This window comes from Myotis nattereri (assembly GCF_964212035.1).
Source record: "Myotis nattereri genome assembly, chromosome: 12".
In the NCBI taxonomy this organism is placed as follows: domain Eukaryota; kingdom Metazoa; phylum Chordata; class Mammalia; order Chiroptera; family Vespertilionidae; genus Myotis; species Myotis nattereri.
In genome coordinates, this window is record NC_138087.1 from 63,969,993 (window position 1) to 63,988,897 (window position 18,905).

Below are 18,905 nucleotides of genomic sequence, written 5' to 3' on the forward strand. Positions count from 1 at the left end.
GGGACCACTGGCTTGGCGTCTCCCACCCTCCCTGAGCTTTCTGCGCCTCACTTTCCAGCCACCGAGATGGTCCCGATACACAGGAAGTGCTGAATCACGGGCAGGTGCTCATGTCATTGAGCAAAGTGTCCCAGAGAGGAAATGAATCATCCGCATGTACTAGGGGCTCCAAAGTGGGCCTAATGAGGCCTGACCTGCCTTCCTGAAGGAGGCCCTGTTCACATTCGGGGTCCCTCCCTCCCTGTAAAATTTCTCAGGTCTTTACCAGAAAGATATCTGTACCTTTTATAACAAAATTGAAACAACACAAAAAGAATGTTATCGATCCTTCGCCTCTGTAAACCAGGATGGAGTTGAACACATGTCCAAAGCATACGGAATGCTGCTTTCAACATCCACTCTTCGTGGACGTTTAGTGTTGCTACCAGGGGCACATGCTCATGCGATTAGAAGCAGAGATTTTGCTAATCTGGCAGCTGACAGGGAAAAAAGGAATGCAAAATTCTCATTACCTTCCTTCACAAATATCCATCTTCAGTTGTAGGAAATACAAATGCCTATGAAACAATTATTTTCATTAATTCATCATACTCAAATTGAAATAAGCAAAACAACAACAACAACAACAACACCCAAAACAACATTGATGCGTCAAGGATAAGACCTGTACATTGGAAAAATAAAATACTAGTAAAGCCACATTTTAATCTAAAGCATCAGGTACCATTTTGCACATTTCAAAGCTGCCCCTTCAGGAATAATGGCTCACGTGGCTGCCTAAGTCTTGATTGGCAGGGCCGATGGCCAGCCAGCCTCACACCAGCACATGCTGTCATAGGAGTGGCTGAGCAGGGATGGACGGGGTGGAAGCAGCCCATCAAGGACCAGCTGGTCAGTGAGTGCCCAGACCCTCGGCCTGGACCTCCCCAATCAAACTTGGGGTGTCTGATAGCTCCAGGAACTACAGGCGTTGGCACCGGCAGCCCCTGCACACTGGAGGGGCTGCTGTTCAGAACGCAACATTTGCACACCCACGTACGCTCTGCATGGAGTTGCTGAGGAGAAGAGGGTCTGTGGAGACATCTCCTTGGCTGGGGAGCAAGCACCCAGCTGGGTTCTTTCCTGTGTCCCAGGAACTGTGGGTGCTCCAGCAAAAGCATAACCGTCAACTGCAGGCTGGGACCTCCAAGCTGGATTCGGCACTTCTTTGTAAGCAATATCACTTCAAAACCCGGGGCGTGACGTGTGGGCAGAGCTCAGTAAATCATCAGGCCCCTCACCAGCCTGTGAGCCTGCCCTCCAGCCAGGTAACGGGAGACGGGGCATTCACAGCGCCGTGCAGGCTGGGAAGGGCCCTGCAGAGCGTTCTATTTCGGGATGCGGCACACCCGTGACACTTGGCCGCTAGCTCCCACTCTTTTTTAAAGCCCAGACTCAAATGGGATAGACATGCCAGTGTCTGGCCAAGATGACAAAAGCGAAACCTCTTGAAATATAATACAGATGCAGCAGAAGTGCTCAGGGGCCAGAGAGAGATCATTTTGGCAATTTGAACAGATCATTCTCATGATTCCTTCAAATTTATGTTTAAAGGTGAAGGTGCTGGTCTTTTGAGATGTGAATGCCTCACCAGGTATCACGACTTCCTATCTGCACAGTTCTGGGCCACATGCATGGTATTTTAGAACTTACTGCCTCATTTCAGCCTCGGAATAACTCTGTGAGGTAGGGACCACCATCTACATTTGTTACAGATGAGAACACTGATGTTCAAAGAGGTGATGTGGGGTCAGTTATGTCTTATTTTAACCTGGACACTTAAGCTATGGGAAAAATCTGACTATGCTACAAATTTATGTGGCTAATGGCTAAAAAGCTGAGGATCTATTTCCTAACTCTGATGTTATTACTTTGACTATAATTACCAGCTTCCCTTAATGTGCTGAAGACCAGCATTGAGAGACGGCAGAACACAGACTTGCTGATTCGTGTTTATTCCATAATGGAATCTCTACCTTTTCCACCTAGAACATAATCCGTCCTTTCTAGTTTGTTTCTGTTTATCCCAGATGACATTCAACCAGAATTAAGTGTTCTCTCCTTCCACAACACTACTGAGAGAAAGAAGAGAAGGGAGGGACTTAGAGATAATCCCATGGAAAAGCTGGGCTTTCACAGATGAGCCCGGCTAATCGGAGCATCTTCCTAGGGATATAAGCGAGAACATGAGCCTGGGCATCACCATTCATCAAACGCTACCTTGTTGTATGTTCAGCAAAGCTCCTGAGTGAACCCCATGACATCATCACGAAGGGATTGGGATAGGGGGATGAGGCCTGACCTGAGCGGACCTCCCAGATGTACAGGGCCTCATTTTGAGTCTGCCAGTAAATGAAATTCTGTTTAGAGTGATCTACATTTATCAGACACCGCCGCTGTGGAGTTCCCCATCAAGGGGACACTTATGTTGCAGTTAGAATAAAGGAAAGACTTTGAGAAGAGATGTTGGCTGTGCCTGTCTTCAGAAATGCAGCCATCGATCCTAGAGCACACCCCATCCAGGAGCTCAACTTCAGAGAAAAGCAATCCCTGCCTCCCTGCCTGGATCCTCAGGAAACAAATGTCACCTCTGTGCTCCTTCTCTGACTCTCAGGAGCTAGATTTCTAACTTTTGGGAACTTTTGGATACACTACAGAGCTGGGGCTTCAGGAAATACTATGTGCCAGGAACGCAGGTAAAAATCTTCATTTAAGTAAAAACAAACGAACCACACACACACACACACACACACACACACACACACACAGAGGGGTGGCTGCTGCCAGGGCTCCTGCTGCATTAAAGGGAAATTTGGCGCCGAATCCTAGGAGGTGACAGCTCTACTCTGCACCACACTGGGGAAACCACCTCTCTGAAGATGGGAGGTGGGGGGTGGGATTTAGAAGGAACACACGGACAAACTGAATTTCACATGGGACTTAGATAAGAACAAAAATTAGCCTATTACTCACCTTAAGCCTAAACCTGCCCCTCTGTAACCTCCACCCACTGGACAGAATTCTACCAAGCAAGCTCATTCAATCCCCCTCTCCGCCTGCAGATCAAGGGCAGCCCTTGCTTCCCTCCTGGTCCTCTATCCTGAACTCCCTATGGTTTCCTCAATGTCAGGGCAGGGCAGGAGGATTCTGTTGGCTTCCAGAGGGAGTGAGCTTCCTTCCCATGGGGCACAGAAGTGAGTGTCCAGGGACCAGGGAGGGTGCTGGAGAGGGGCACTGGACTAGGCTGCCCAGCAACCCCTCACTCAAGTTCTCTCTCTGGAGAGCATCACAGGGAGGACAGGGGGGATGGGGGACAATCACAAATTGAGGCGGCACAGTTCACATGTGGGGTTGGAACCCATTAGCTGGTAGTAAAAGCAATTTAATGGGCCACAACTGGCATTTTAAAAGGAAAAAGAACCTCAGAAGACTTCAGAGTACTTTTGCATTTCCTATTGTTTTATGAAATGTTTGCTCAGTAATTTATATATAACCTGTGTAATGAATCACAACATATTTTTACCGTGGGGTTATGATTTTAAAAACGCATTATACATATGTATATACACACACACACACATAATATATACATAACCCATCATGCCATTTTAACCCTTTTCGGTCCAACCTCGAGGCTGACTCAACAGACCAGGCGCTAGGAGCAGGTCCAACGTCGAGCAATAAGAACATTAAAAAGTTCAACATTCAATCCCGTCAATTAATATGGACCAGATTGTTTGAATTCCAAAAATAACATTGGACCGCAAAGGGTTAAAAGCATTCCTGGACTAGAACTTGCTCTTTAGTAACGGCTTGGGGAAACCTTGGTAGGGTCATTTCAAACACATATTCTTATAGACAATGTCTTCACTTTGCGTCCTTGGGCTTAGGAACTGACCTGCTAGGTGGCGGTCACTACACTGCCCCTCAGTGCACCAGGGTAAAGGGCCAGTACGGGGGAAAACAAACCACTGTGTGCACGGCCATGGTTACCCAATGAGTCCTGATGGGCATCTCTTACAACGGCTTGAAATTTAACTTCACTGTAAACATAGTCCAATCACCAATGTCTGCTACTGCAGGGGAAGAGGTGCACAAAGAAGGCAAAACAGAACAATAGACTAATATTTGGCCTTCAAACATATTCAAAGGTAAAATGTGATCATGTGACTACCATTAAAGAAAAAGAAAGGGTAAAAATCAAGATGGCATTCTATGTGTGAGTGGACATGGCCGGCTTGGTGGTGGTCTCCCGGCCACAGTGAGCACAGAACAGGATTCAATATTCCCGAACATCCGTTCATTACTTTTCCTGGTGGAAGTTTCCCGCCCTCAGAAAGATGAAAGTACCCATAATAAAGGGCTGAAGTTGCCATGGGGAAAAACAGAGGCATGGTGGAATCTGCCTAGTACCTGTTCGAACAGCCACGACTTTCCTGTGCCCTCCCCCTCCATTCCAAACACCTTTCTGCCCAGAAAACCCACGTGTCAGCACCAGCGCAAAGCTGGGGCCAGACACCAAGCCCTGAGGGGTAAACAACTCCTATCACAGCCCATATCTGGTTCACAGACCGTCTGCACTGGCGGATTCACTGAGGAGAGAAGCTGGCCCAGCTGGTTCTTCTTTCTGGCTCCTGCCACCGGGATCTGACAGGGAATGCTTAGCTCAGAGAGCGCCTGTTATCCTGAAGAGCCTCAATTCTAGCCCTTCGGAGACACAGGCTCCTGGATCTGTACATGACTGTTTTACAAACTTGTCTTCCAAGCCCTGCCTGCATGAGCATAAAAGGACTTTGTTCTTTGAACACAGGAGCTCTACAGGCAGGAGGGGTGGGGACGGTGAGGGAGGCAGGACCCAGTGGGGGAGGCAGGACCAGGTGGGAGTGCACTGGGAATCACACAGTCAGGAGGGGAGAGAGGCAGGACCAAGACTGGACAGGAATGAGCTGATTCAAATTTCAACCTCTGTTACCCGCCAACCCCCGCCCCACACACACACACTTTAATTGGATCATAATTGATGGCACAGTTATATCCAAATGAAGTATTTGGCCACAGTGATAAAATAAAAGAATACATTTTTTGTGATCACTCATTTTTATATACTAAGTAGAAAACTTTAAAAAAATGTTATTACCTGGTTTGTTCTTGCTGCAGTGTGTTGGGATCAGGTATAAAAAATCTTACTCGAAAATGCAGGGTACAGGGGAAACCTCCTACAACATTTTTCAAAAACAAATTAAATTTTCCCTTTAAAAATAGTCAATGTATATAAGTGGCTGCTCTCCCATAAGTGATGCATTTTTCACTACACTATAGCTTTCCCATTAAGAGCATTAATTTTTTATAAAAAGGAGTGCATAAGTTAATCGACTGCTCAGAAATCATCACGTCTACAAGAAGTAAAATATTATTTTGCAGCATCAGCAGAGAATGAGGCATTATCTACTTTTTATTACAGGTTTAACTTAGGGCTGTGTTCAAACGGTGCACTCCATTATTTGTGTTAGGAATGTAAAAAATCCTTAAATCAGCAGAATATACAAAATTCACGAATAAATATTATCTCCCACAGACAGTGATTTTACACTTTTCAAACATTTCCATGTACATGCTTGATTTTAACACTGCTATGAACAGGCGAGGCTGCTATTGCTAGCTCCCTTTTACACATACGCCAACAGGCTTAGAGGTGTGCCTTGCCTTCAGTCACACAGCTAATCACACAACCAGAATGGTAGCCCTGTGGTCTCTGATTCTGCTAGGCCACATTTCAAACACATTTTTATACTAAAAGACACATCATGCTTTTAATGCTAAGTGAATCCCAGAGTGATTAACATGTTAGCAAATATTACATAATTAATATACTCAACTATGGCTTCATGCAACACGACCAAGAGTCAAGCCTTTTGTATGAATGAAATAAGCCCATTTCTTTTGCTAGCTATAGCAATAGGAGAATATCAGGTTGTGCTGCTAAGATCCATGCTCTTCTTAATGTCAATCTCACCCTTTCTGTTACTCAGTAATACTCATTGGCCCTATCTAAGCGCACAGCACTTACTTGCTCTCTGAAACTCAAGCCTTCTCCACCAGGGGCCTTTCACTCACCTCCTCTACCTTAGTTCATGCTGGGCTCCGCCCTTTCCTCTCTTTAGTATCATCTCTCTGATCTCTGGCTTAGGTCAAAGACTTCAACTGGTGTGTGTGCACCTATGAATGTACCTGCGTACAGGTGCCAGGGTGCCAGAGGGTGTGGTGCTGGGACACTGAGTGCGGGCCGACCACCTGCGCATCAAGGGATAGCGAAGTCCTCCCACTGCCTTGGGATGGCCTCCCGGCTCCCCCCACCTCCATCTGTAAGTTGTCACTGTGTGTCTCAGACATGCCTCCAAGTCCTTCGCGTCCTCCTCTGTGCACCCAGAGCATCCTATCATGTGCCCCAAACTATCCTACACTGTCTCTCCCCTTGTCAGAGTCCCCACACTCGGCTGTGAGCTCCTTAAGGGCAGGGTCCAAATCTGATTTGGACCAGATTCCCAGAGCTGAGCCCAGTGCCTTGCCAAAGTCTGAGCTCGGGGCACATTAGCTGAGTGAATGCATCGGTCAGAGAATGAAGGGCAGCACCTGTGCGTGCCTGTGTGCACTTATCCCTCCGTGAACTGAAATGGGGCCGGGGGTTATCTGCACAAAGGCGCTGTGCTCCCTGGGGGTACTTCTGAATGCCAAGTGCACACTCATGGGAGGCAGGGACTCTGCGGCTCAGGCTCCAGGTGAGAGCAGCTGTGGGATCAGGGTCCGGGCGACTGTTTCGGCTCCTTCCCATCTGGGGGCTGGGGTGCAGCATGTGTGTGTGCACACTTTTGTGTACAAATCCACCTGCCTTCACCCCTCAACCACTCACTGGCCACCTCCTGTGTGTGTGTGGGGGGGTGGGCACTCCTAGGAGTGCAGAGAGGATGTCCCACCCTGCCTCTCACACTGGGCTAAGAAAGGCCATCCTCTCTCACCTTGCAAACTGCAAGCTCCTTGACAAAGAGAAAGGCAGGTAACTATGAGTTGAAGGAGAGAGTGTTCTGGGGCACGTGAAGCAGATGATGTAAATGTAAGCGGGGGTAGAGGGAGTCAGGACTTGCAGTAGGGAAAGAAAGGGGATCTGAGCAGCTTTGAAGAAGGGCAAGATTTGGACATAGGGAGCAAAAGGGAAAGGCATTCCCAACAGAGGGAACAGAATGAGGGAAGGCACAGAGGAGTGGGTGGGGCCCAGCAAGTCATCCAGGTTTGTCGGGGGCATAAGGTGCATAAAGAGAAATAGAGTGTGATGTTGAGAGCCCACCTAAGTGGGAATTAACCTGCACTGGGACCTCTCATGGTGGATGAGCTGTATGTTACATTTGTGACATCATCTATGCTGTGGTTTCCCGTGACTGGAATTAAGCTGCTGGGAAGGAGTAGGTGTGTGTGCCTGTCTCTCTTTCCCACCCTGCCTCTCACTCTGGGCTAAGAAAGGCCATCCTCTTTCCTTGTAAGAAGAAAGTGGGTTCCCTGGCTCTTGGCTGTCTTCTTTCACCCTCCCCCATCTTGCTCACAGCTGGTGAGGAGCCCTGGAGGCTGGTCTGGAAGCATCTCACTCACGCTGCCTGGACCACCTGGAGTCCAGGTTCCAGATGTTACAGGCACGCTGATGATCAGAGGGGAGGACTGGGCCATGATACACTAACACCAAATGAGCGTCCAAATGAGTGAGAAGGTCACACCCACCTTTTAACTGCTTCCTGATGGGCTTGCTTGGTTCCAGCCACCTCTGCTGGTTAAGAAAACATAAGATATAAAAAAACCAAAATGTGCAGAAGCCTAGCCCATCTTAAAGGGATGGTACTCACGGGAGAGTCCATTGATCCGTCGCCATGCTGCAAACCAAAATATTCCTTTTCGGTCACACACAAGTGGTTATATGCCATGTCCAGAAGAACTTGACCGGTGTCCTGTTTCTAGGAATAAAAAGTCGGGTAGGTAAAATTTTAAAACGAATTAAGAACTAGTAGTTAAAAATCTTTCCTGCAGCCTGGCCAGTGTGGTTCAGTGGTAGAGCGTCAACCCATGAACGAAGAGGTCAGGGATTCGCCTGCCAGTCAGGGCACATGCCTAGACTGTGGACTCGACCTTCAGTAGGGGGCATGTGGGAGGCAGCTGATCAATGTTTCTATCTGTCCATCCTTCTCCCTCGCTCGCTAAAATCAATAAAAAAATAACATTTTATTTTTTAAAATCTTTACAGTAAATAAGGAGTTAAAACATTCAGAGAGATTTTATGTGCACACACATCCCACGACAAGAAATGCTTTAATAAATTCAAGTTAAGAAGCCGCATGGTACGTATGGGAAGTAGGCTAAGGAAAACGACATAAGCAGGACTGAAGACCGTCCAGTTTAATTTTGTCAGACTTCTTGCTTCCCCTTAGCCGAGATTCCCAAGTGATGATGCCTTAATTGGGAAACTCAGCAATCACAGTGAGAGCACCTCCTGGTGCCCCACCCATGGCTTATCCCCAGCACCACGCTAATCCCACACGGGCTCCCGAAGGCTCCTCAGGAGGCACAGACGTGTGCAAAGGGAGGAACAAACTCTCTGCTAACCACGTGAAGGAAGAGGGCGAGGAACACTCCCATGACACCCAAAATACCCTCAAAGTGAGCTGGCATGTGGCACCCTGGGGGATTATCTGCCTCACTGCTCCTCGTCATCTGAAGTGAGAAGCCGGTGGGGACATGCAAACACTTCACATCCAGAGCGGGACTCGGCCGCCTTCACCACTCAGAGCGCGAGGCTGAGCATGGGGGCAGAGGCACAGTGAGTGTCCCGTTCCTGTCCTCCCAAGGGGCCAGCCGGTGGAAGCTGCACTGTGCCGAGGGGAGTGGAAAGCTGTCAAGGGCTGTGAAACGCTCAGGGCACAGTGAGCACACGAGAGGACAACACAAACGTTCAACGTTCAACGCAGCCTGGGGACAAGCAACCCCTCCTGCAGCCCCTGACCCGGGTCTGGGAGGGTGGGGGTCTGGGAGGGTGGCGGTCTTGGAGGGTGGCGGGGCTGCGTGACACCTTCCCTCCAGGTGCAGGAGCTGAGAAAAGCCATTTGAAGCAGGCACCCCCTCACAAAGGCAGGGGCTGGGAAACAGCGTGGGGTGTTGGGAAAGCTGCAAAGTCTACTTTAATGCTCTGACTTCTCAGGAATCCTTTGAACCAAACCACTTAACTGAAGGACAATTGGAGTCAGAAATAGACCGTGTATAGAAGAAGCAAAAGCAGTTTTTTTGGGGGGGGCGAGGAGGGGTGCAGATAATGTACCTGAAAATAGGTCGCAGCGACCAGGAGGACATTAGGTAACTGTCAGGCCCCTCCTGCAGGCTCTGCCTTGGCTCGGTCTCATGTTATCTGATCTGATGTGGGAACACGAGACACGCCCAATGCCCGAACACATCCCCTTCCCGCCCCCCTGCCACCCCCCCCAGGGCCTGTACCTGCCACCTCCTCTGCCTCGACATCTCCCCCCCAAGGGAATCAGGATGGTGTGGAAAAGATGACTGGCCCACTCATTCCGAACCATGAGATCCTCTCCCCCTAAATGGAGACATTCTCTCAATGCGTCAAAGCGCTATCTGCTCCCCGTGTTGAAATGGTTACTTCTATGACTTTATATCAGATTAAATATATTATTATTATTATCATTATTGTTTCTGTTAATCCTCACCCGAGGATATTTTCCCACTGATTTTCTAGAGATTGGAAGGGAGGGGGAGAGACAGAGAGAAACGCGGATGTGAGAGAGACACATCGGTTGGTTGCCTCCCACACACACCCCACCAGGGGCAGGGATCCAGGCTGCAACTGAGATACGTGCACTGAACCGGAATCAAACTCCTGATCCTCAGTCCATGGGCCAACTCTCTATCCCCTGAGCCAAACCCGCCAGGCTTAATCTATTATTAATAACTATAATCCACTGAACAGCTACGAGGAGCCAGACACGATGCTAATACGTGCTCTTTTTAAACACAATGTCTCATCTTTGCAAAGTCACCATCAGCAACCTCTTTGCCGATAAGCAAACAGGCCCCGGAAAACTCCGTGTCCTGTGCCATCGGCCGCAGGATGGTCTGCCTAACTCAGGCCCACTTAATGCTAAAGCCTGCCTGTTCCCCCTGCCCTGCCTCTCCTCTTCCGGAGCGCGTAACACTTCCATTCCAGGATTTCTTGTACACATCTTGCCCAGTTCTCAAAAGAAACAGAATCATAATAAAGGGGCACACTTATAATAAGAACACTCCTCCCAATCCGTCCCCATCCCGCGAGAGGTCGTCGGTCCATGGCCAGCTCACTCCCTGGGCTGGGCAAAGGACAACCGATGTCCAGGTCAGCTTCCCTGATGACGCCCGCCCCTGGTGAAGACAGTCCGGGCTGAAGGGTCTGAATGAGACAGTGCAAACAATCCCCAGGAGGACAAATATATAAGGCACCGAGACGCTCAGCTGACAGCAGGCCCTCAAATTCAAGTTCAACGTGAGGAAGCTCTGACCAGGCTGCTGGGAGCTTAGGGAGGCAACACCGGCAGCAGCGTGATGGTAACAAAGACATTCTCAACTCAGAATGGCCGGGCAGCCGCTGCAGGCCAGGCTGACGGGATTCCCACTCTGGGTGGGTGCTTTCCTTGTCCGGGTTTACAGGGCTCGTCACTCCTTACACACGTTCTTAGCTGGGATTCGAAGACCCTTGCTCTTGGTGCCCTCCTCCCTCCCTGGATAGTCCTCTGTCTCCTTTAGTGCTCTGTCCTCCTCTCTCCAACTGTAAACATCGAGCCTCCTTCGTATCGCCTGTCTACTCACTTCTCAGGGGACCTCATCCAGTTTCATAGCCCCAGACCCCATCTCTGCCCTGGGAACACCCACATATGTATCCCAGCCTAGACCCCCGTGCGTACATCCCAGTCTAGACTCCTGACTCACATATCTACTACCATGGCTACATCCCCTCGCAGGTGAGTAACAGGCAACTCAAATGGTTACAACAGGATGGCCACTTCTGCTCCTCTTGCCGCCTTTCTCATCTCTGTAAACTGCAACTCTGCCCTGCTGACCCTAGAGCAGTGATGGCGAACCTACGACACGCGTGTCAGAGGTGACACACGAACTCATTTTTTTGGTTGACTTTTCTTTGTTAAATGGCATTTAAATATATAAAATAAATATCAAAAATAGAAGTCTCTGTTTTACTATGGTTGCAAATATCAAAAAAAATTTCTATATGTGACACGGCACCAAAGTTAAGTTAGGGTTTTTCAAAATGCTGACACGCCGAGCTCTAAAGGTTCGCCATCACTGCCCTAGAGTCACCTTGAGGCTTCTTACACATCCCAAATCCCATCTGCCAGCAAGTTCCACTGGCTCCACCTTTAAAATACCTCCTGACTTGGTTTACTCAGCCACCTCCACACTACAACACTGTCCCATTATCATCTCTCCCCGGGGTTGTTCTAATAGCCTCTTAGCCCTTGGCCCAAGTCTACTGTCGACCGAGCATCCAGAGACACCTGCGTCAGATCATGTTGGGTCTCTGCCCAAACCTCGCAGTGCTTTCTGCCTCCCTCAGAATGACCTACCAGGCTCTGCACAACCCTCCCCACCTCAGCTGACCTGCTATCTCTCTGACCTCTCTTGCCGCTCTCCTTGCTTATTCTTCTCCCCACACAATGGCTTGCCACACTGTTCTACAACCACACTAACCAGGATCCTGCCCCAGGGCCTTTGCACTGCTGTTTCTTGGACCTGGAATGTGCTTCCTCCAGAGAAGGACAGGATTCTTTTCCTCTTCACTTCCTTTAGGGGAGGCCTTCCCTGGTCACTTGTATAAAATGACACCCCACCTCCTTGTCCCTCCTTGGCACTCTCCATCTTCTTGTCCTGCTCTATGTTTCTTCTAAGCACATAATACCACTGGCATAGTACACATTTGTGTATGGTCCAGTTCCTCTCCGGGATTTTGCTCTGTTTTGGTCACTCCTCTATCCTTTGTACCCAGAACAAAGCCTGACACATAGTGGGTGCTCAGTAAACATCTGTCAAATAAACATTCTTGTTCTTGTGCGGAAGAAGTCGCAGAGCTGAGGAACAGCTGCAGACTGACAACATTAATGTTAACAAAGGAGTCAGATATAAATTAACTGGTTACAGCAACTAGAAGAGATACTTCTGATCTTTGCGGAACAGGTTCAATCACAAAATTCTATAGATGACGATGTCAAAAGGAAATGGCATATAGAACAAAGTTCAGTCAACCAAGGGCAGTTGCTTTTTGAGGGATGTACGTATGACCTTGACAAAAGGCCCCTAATTGGTGGTCCCCCAAACTGTAATGCGCATCAGGATTGCTTGGTGAGCCGTTAAAATGCAGATACTCTAGAACAGGGGTCCTCAAACTTTTTAAACAGGGGGCCAGTTCACTGTCCCTCAGACCATTGGAGAGCTGGACTATAGTTTAAAAAAAAAAACTATGAACAAATTCCTATGCACACTGCACATATCTTATTTTGAAGTAAAAAAACGAAACGGGAACAAATACAATATTTGTATTTGCATGTGGCCCGCGGGCTGTAGTTTGAGGACCCCTGCTCTAGAGAGTATGTTTCAAACACCCAGGAGGGCAGAGGGATTTCTATTTCTAACACGCATCCCAGGGGGTTCTGATGTACTCTCAGAAAATACTGACAAGGGCTGCACCACCCGGAGTACGTAAAATTATTTCCATTTTAATTAACTAAAATAAATGTAGCTCATCTGGTGTTCCAGCCGCATGTCAAGTGCTCCATGGCTGCGTGTGGCTAGTGGCCCTGTGTTGACTGGCGTGGATACGTGACACTTCCCGGCATTGCAAGAAGTTCTTCCGGCCAGTGCTGCCCTAGAGGGGAGCTTTTCTACACACTGGTTTAAGAAACAGGTCACAGGTGTATTCTGAGCCCCCTCGATTCTAGACAATTCTAACTAGGCAATTACATGCTCTTGCTGGGCGTGTCCTTCTTCAATAATGCCCCCCATCTGCAAAAGAAGGGGCCCTGACCTTAGGGGAGGCCTGGGCAGCTGTGGGAGTGGAAGGGGCAGCTGGGTAGAAAGTTGGGGAATCTCTCTCTCTACTGTCCACTCCCACTCTCTGCCAGGAGACGGGCCCAAACTCCCATGTCCTCAGTCATCTGTCTGCATCTTGTCCCCTGAAGGCAGACAAGGGAGCTGACTTAACCCTGAGCCAGGAAGGAGAAATTAGCATGCACCATACTGTGCGGTCCGGAAAACTGCCCTAGTGACCTGGGCTCAGCAGAAAGCAGACTATGGGTGGGGCAGGAGCCACAGGGGTCAGCTTTGTTGGCCTTTACATTCTTGTGGCCTTTTATCGCCCTCCAGTTATTCTCTCATCCCCCATCTTCTCTCTCTGATACCTTCCCTTGCATATTGAACTTTCCAGGCTGGGGCAGATGCTGGCAGCCAGGCAGGTTGGGGTTGACCCCTTTAGGGTCACAGGATGGGAGAGACAGGCAAAGGTCACGAGCCTCTGTGGTAACTGCAGTGGGGAAGGAAGGAGGGGGGCAGCAGGGACTACTCCTCTTCATGCATCTTCCTGCTGGGACACTGGAGACCTCATTCCTAACCCTGCCTCTGCCTCGGGCTTGAGGTGGGAGAAGCCAGGCCTCCCCTGAGCCCTGCCATCTGTGAGGCTAACTCTCATTACCTTCCAGACAGGACCCACCCATTTGCACATTTAATGAGCACCTGCTGAGCCCAGTGCCTCACTGGGAATTGAACCTTCGACCTTTCGGTATATGGAATGATGCTCCAACCAACTGAGCCACACTGGCCAGTGCGTGGACATAGTTTTTAAGGGTCTTTCTAGTCCAATCTCAACATACAAGACCTGAGATCTCAAGCTTTCATTTTAAAATAGTTTTCATCTCTTGATTTATAAGATGGAGGAAAAATTATTTCTTAGGAGCATTAACTCAGAAAAAATTAAATGTGGAGAACTTACATTAACTTTAAAGGTCTGTACCAAGCCATCTAGAAAGCGGATGCTGCACACGACTTCGGACCGAGTTTTCTCTTTGGGTAATTCTGAGGTGCGTATGTTATTAATTCTTCCACCAAACGCACGTAATCGGGAGGTCATAACTATCGTTGAATAACCTGCAACAGAAGATGTACCTGTTAGCTCTCTGATATGCAAATTAACAGTTACATGTGAATGCACCCCAAAGCCTGCCCACCCCATACCTGTCTGCTTTGATCTGCACAATAGGAGGACCTCACGAATAATGTGAACTAGATAAAAGACCATGCTTCTGCTTAAGTTTTGACTTCTAAGCTCTAAGCAAAGCGTATTGTTAAATTATAATATGTCTATAGGATTACATGGCTTGTGTTTTATTATCTCCGCGAGATAATATGTACACACACATATATATGTATTTCCCATGCTTTTAATTTTTTATTTATGTTTTACTATTTTATATATTTGTGTATCCTACCCCTAAGGTATTACAGAACTAAATGTGATATAAAAATGTAAAATATGAAGACATTTATTGATAAATTAGACTATATTAAAATTAAGGACTTCTATTCATTAAAAGACACTATGTAAAATAAAAAGGCGACCCACAGAAATATTTGCAAAATATGTATTTACAAGTATACAAAGAGCTCCTATGAATCAATAAGAAGAAACAAATAAACAACCTGTTACAATAAATAAGCCACATCAGTTGTCAGAGAAGTAAAACCACAAAGCACTAGTACTACATGCCCACCCGAATGGCCACAGTGAAATCTGACCCAACCAAGTGCTGAACAGGGTGTGGCGCGTCTGGAACCTCATGCACAGCTAGTGATGCATTCTGTTTGGCAGCACCTCCTAACCTGAACACATGCATATTCTGTGACATAGTTCTACTTCTAGGCTATTCCCAACAGGAAAATGGACATTTTTCATGACAGCATAGTATGGTGAGTGCTAATTCTTTCTTCCTGGTTCACTAAAATATATGTACAAGTATCTTCATAATAGCCCCAACCTGGAAAACACAGAAATGTCCCTCAATAGAATGGGTAAGTTGTGGAACAGCACACCATGCATGACTATACAATAAAGGAAATAAAGGCGCCCGGTTTGGCTCAGTGGATAGACCTCGACCTGCGGACCAAAGGGTCCCAGGTTCGATTCCAGTCAAGGGCACATGCCCGGGTTGCGGGCTCAATCCCCAGTAGGGGGCGTAGGCAGCCGATCAATTGTTCTCTCTCATCATTGATGTTTCTCTCTCTCTCTCCCTCCTTCTCTGCAATCAATAAAAATATATTTTAAAAAAGCAGTTCTATGAATTTTTTTAAAAAAGGAACCACTGTCACATTCAACATGAATGAATGTCTCTAATGTTATGTTGAGCAAAAGCAGCCAGACCTAGAGCAGGAACACAATTACATAAAGTCAGATGGGCACAAGATTTATTGGGATAATCACCTAGTAAGTTATGTACCGTAATGTCTAATCACTAGGGTGTAACGTCTAATTACCTGAAACTAATAGAATAATGTATGTGAACTGCAACTAAATTTTTTGTTAAATTATTTTTAAAATCCCACACTTTTCCCTTTTGGTAGCCCTTCGGGGCTCGGTGGGATGCTGCCCCATTCATGAATCACTTAATAAATCCAATCACATCTTCAAAAAAACAACAGGCAAAACTAGTCAATGTGTATAGAAAACAGGATGGTGGTTACCTTTGGGTGTAGGGACTGAGGGGGCCCAGGGTCTTCTGGGATGCTTATACTATTCTACTTCTTGATCTGGATGCTAATGAGACTGATGTATCCACTTTATAAAAATCCATCAGGCTCTACATTTATGATTTGTGCACCTTTATGTACACATATTTCAATATCAAGTTTACTTACAAAGAATACATGTATGAAGAGGGGATTCGTGGACAGGTTAGAATCTGACCACAGTATATCCAGGGAACAGTAAGGAAAGTGGTTTTACTAGTGAATGCAATTGTGGAGTGGTAGGCTAATGACCCAAAAAGTGTGCAACTGAGCACATGGTCCCATCATGCAGGTAGGAAGCTAAGGATCAAGGTCAGCGTAAGGAATGAAGAAGGTGTAAATCTGACAAGGTTGGGCAGAAGAGCAGCTAAAGATGAAGGACCTAAGAGCAATTTAATGTTCCTTTTTATTAATTCTCCACAAACTCTCTGTAATGCACAGGGCCTCTGCACATGCTGTTTCTTCTGCCTGAAAGCTGTTCCTGCTTTGTGCTTGAATAACTGCTACTCACACCTCAGTGCTCAGTGCAGCATCACCTCCTCATGGAAGCCTTCCTGGTGTCCCTGACCACTCACTTGTGTTATAGGCTCTCCTCTACAGCACTCATCATAATTTCACATTTATAACTAACTAGAGGCCCGGCGCATGAATTTGTGCACTGATTGGGCCGGGCTGGCCGGGGGAGGGGCTGTGGGCAGTTGGCGGGCCCATCCCCCATCAGGGTGGGGGGTAGGGGTGATCAGGAGTGGGGCCAGCTGGGGGGAGAGGCCAACCAGGGAGGGTCCCCTGGTTGAACGCCCAGTCGAACCCCCTGTCGAGGTGACAATTTGCATATTAGCCTTTTATTATATAAGGATGACGCGATTATTTAATATTTACTCCTCCCACTTAGAGTGAGCTTCATGAGGGAAGGAACCAGGTCTGATTTTGCTCACTGCATCTCCAACACTTAGCTCTGGGAGGCAGTCAATGAATTTCTGAATGAATCAATGAGTGAAAGGCAGAATGAGATAAAAAAAATGAAGCCAAGAGTTACAGTGTGGATAAACAGCGGCTCAACATGATCGACAACCGTGTGCTGGTGGGAGCAGGCAGGAAGAAGGATGGGGTCGGGGCTTCACGCAGAATGCAGCGTGGGGCTGTCCCGCAGACCGGGGCTCCTCACGCTGGGGATCTTAAGACGTAGGCTCAGATTCAAGTAGGCCTGGGCGGGGCCCTAACGCCTGCATTTCTTGGTCTCCCAGATGCTGCTGGGGCTGCTGACCTGGGGTCCACCCTGGGAGGGCAAGCCACAGATAACTGGAAAAGCAGCACCCAATGTCAGGGCAGGGCCAGAGCTGGGAATCAGTGGCCAGGGAGGGATGAGGACAAAGCAGAATCAAGCCTCGGGGAGCCACAGATCACGGCTCAGCTGCAGGAACTGAAAGCAAAAAGGAATGGAAGCCGAGTCGAAGATACATCCCAGAGAGAGGGTGCGGGGATCCCTCATCCTGTTTAAGGAGCTCCCGGTGAACCTCCATTCTCCTGCAGGGAGGAGTAGGGGATCTCTGTGTTAATAATAAAAAAAATTCCCAGGACCAGAAGGGAAAGGAAACTTGTTCTAAAACTTGCAAAATTCCACCCACCCCACCACCTCCACCTTGCCATTTCCAATGCAAATGTCACAGGAGCAGGGATGCATTTTCTGAGTAATACCAAAAGTTATCCAACAACAACAAGTGTGTTCTGTTCCATAATGCCTTAACCACGCTGAATGTAAGACGCCAAATTTATTGTTTAGTCCTTTTCTAAGAATTTCAGGTGGGTTAGGACTTTTTTTTAAAGATACAATAGAACTATTAGTGGGAGGTGCACATCAGAGTCGTCCTCCCCACCCCACACCCCCTGCCTCCACCCCCCGCCCCCCCATGGGGGAGCTTTTATAAAATATGCCTGTCCTGGCCCTATCCATAGATGGTGATTCAGCATCCGGGGGTGGGGCCCAGAATGGCATTCCCTTTGGGAAGCTCTCAAAGGGAGGGCCTGAGAGTCAAGGGCTAGAGGAGTGGGGTTCCGGGTGCCTCGCGGCGTGCTGCCCATGGTCAGACTGAGAATACAGGCTCTGCAGAATCTGGGCCATGCATGGTGGGGCCACTTGTGGGAATCAGGCAGGTCCTCAGAACAGCTAAAACAGAGCGAATCAGAACCACACCGTGACACAGAAAGAAACCCAGAAGTGATTTCAAATAGGAGCTGTCAAATGAAAGTCACCTGGATGGAAGGACCCCCGCAGGCACTGATTTTCAAGCCGCTCCTCACCTGAGACCCCCTACCGCTCGCACCAGCGTGGGTACCAGCGGGTCTTCTGAACTGAACCATAATGAATGGTGCTGGCCAGCATAAGCAGGTAGCCAGCTGACAGAATATGGTAAACCAGCAACCCAGAACAGACACACTTTGTCCTCCTCACATCAACCCCTGTTCCATAAAGGGGTTGGAATGGCACTTAATGACAAGTCATAAGTAGGCACTTCACAAAAGTAGCAGAAATGTCCTTCCCACCCTTGTTCCTAAGGCAGACCTTGATAAGAGGAGGCCTGATAACAAATAACCACACAATCAAGCCATGAAGTGTTTTCAGATTGTCTTGAAATGGCATCTTAAACAATCCAGTCCGGACAATGGGTGCTGACTAACCGCCCTGTTTCCTGTAGCACAGCAATTGCGGCCCTCGGGTTTCTATGGCTTCCTTTATAAGCCTCTTAATTCCAAACAAAGCCACAACCCGACCAGGAACACTCTGGCCTCTCCCACCACAAATGACTGCAGCTGCAGCTGATGCATTTATCAACATGGGAGCCAAGCTTGCTCTGCCCGTACTTTTTCAAAGAGCAAATAGTTACGAACCTGTGCTGCCCTGTAAGAATAGAGGTTCTACTGTAACTATAGTTTTTATCAAAGATTCTACTTGCAAAACACAGAAAAGAGCCCACATCTCACTCTGTGCCCAGTAGACCCCCATAGGT

The 18,905-nt window shown here is 48.0% G+C and overlaps 1 protein-coding gene across 1 annotated transcript in view; it reads right to left on the minus strand.

The window, feature by feature from the left end:
* The window catches only part of PTPN3 (protein tyrosine phosphatase non-receptor type 3), a 99,354-nt gene that overhangs the window by 55,568 nt on the left and 24,881 nt on the right, over window positions 1-18,905 (minus strand). Inside the window, exons 2-6 of the mRNA XM_081103443.1 lie at window positions 14,111-14,265; window positions 7,926-8,033; window positions 7,804-7,846; window positions 5,177-5,255; window positions 513-557 (exon numbers count right to left, since the gene is read on the minus strand). Coding sequence (XP_080959569.1) covers window positions 513-557; window positions 5,177-5,255; window positions 7,804-7,846; window positions 7,926-8,033; window positions 14,111-14,248 — 413 coding nt within the window. The 5' untranslated portion in view covers window positions 14,249-14,265. The remainder of the gene's footprint in view (window positions 1-512; window positions 558-5,176; window positions 5,256-7,803; window positions 7,847-7,925; window positions 8,034-14,110; window positions 14,266-18,905) is intronic.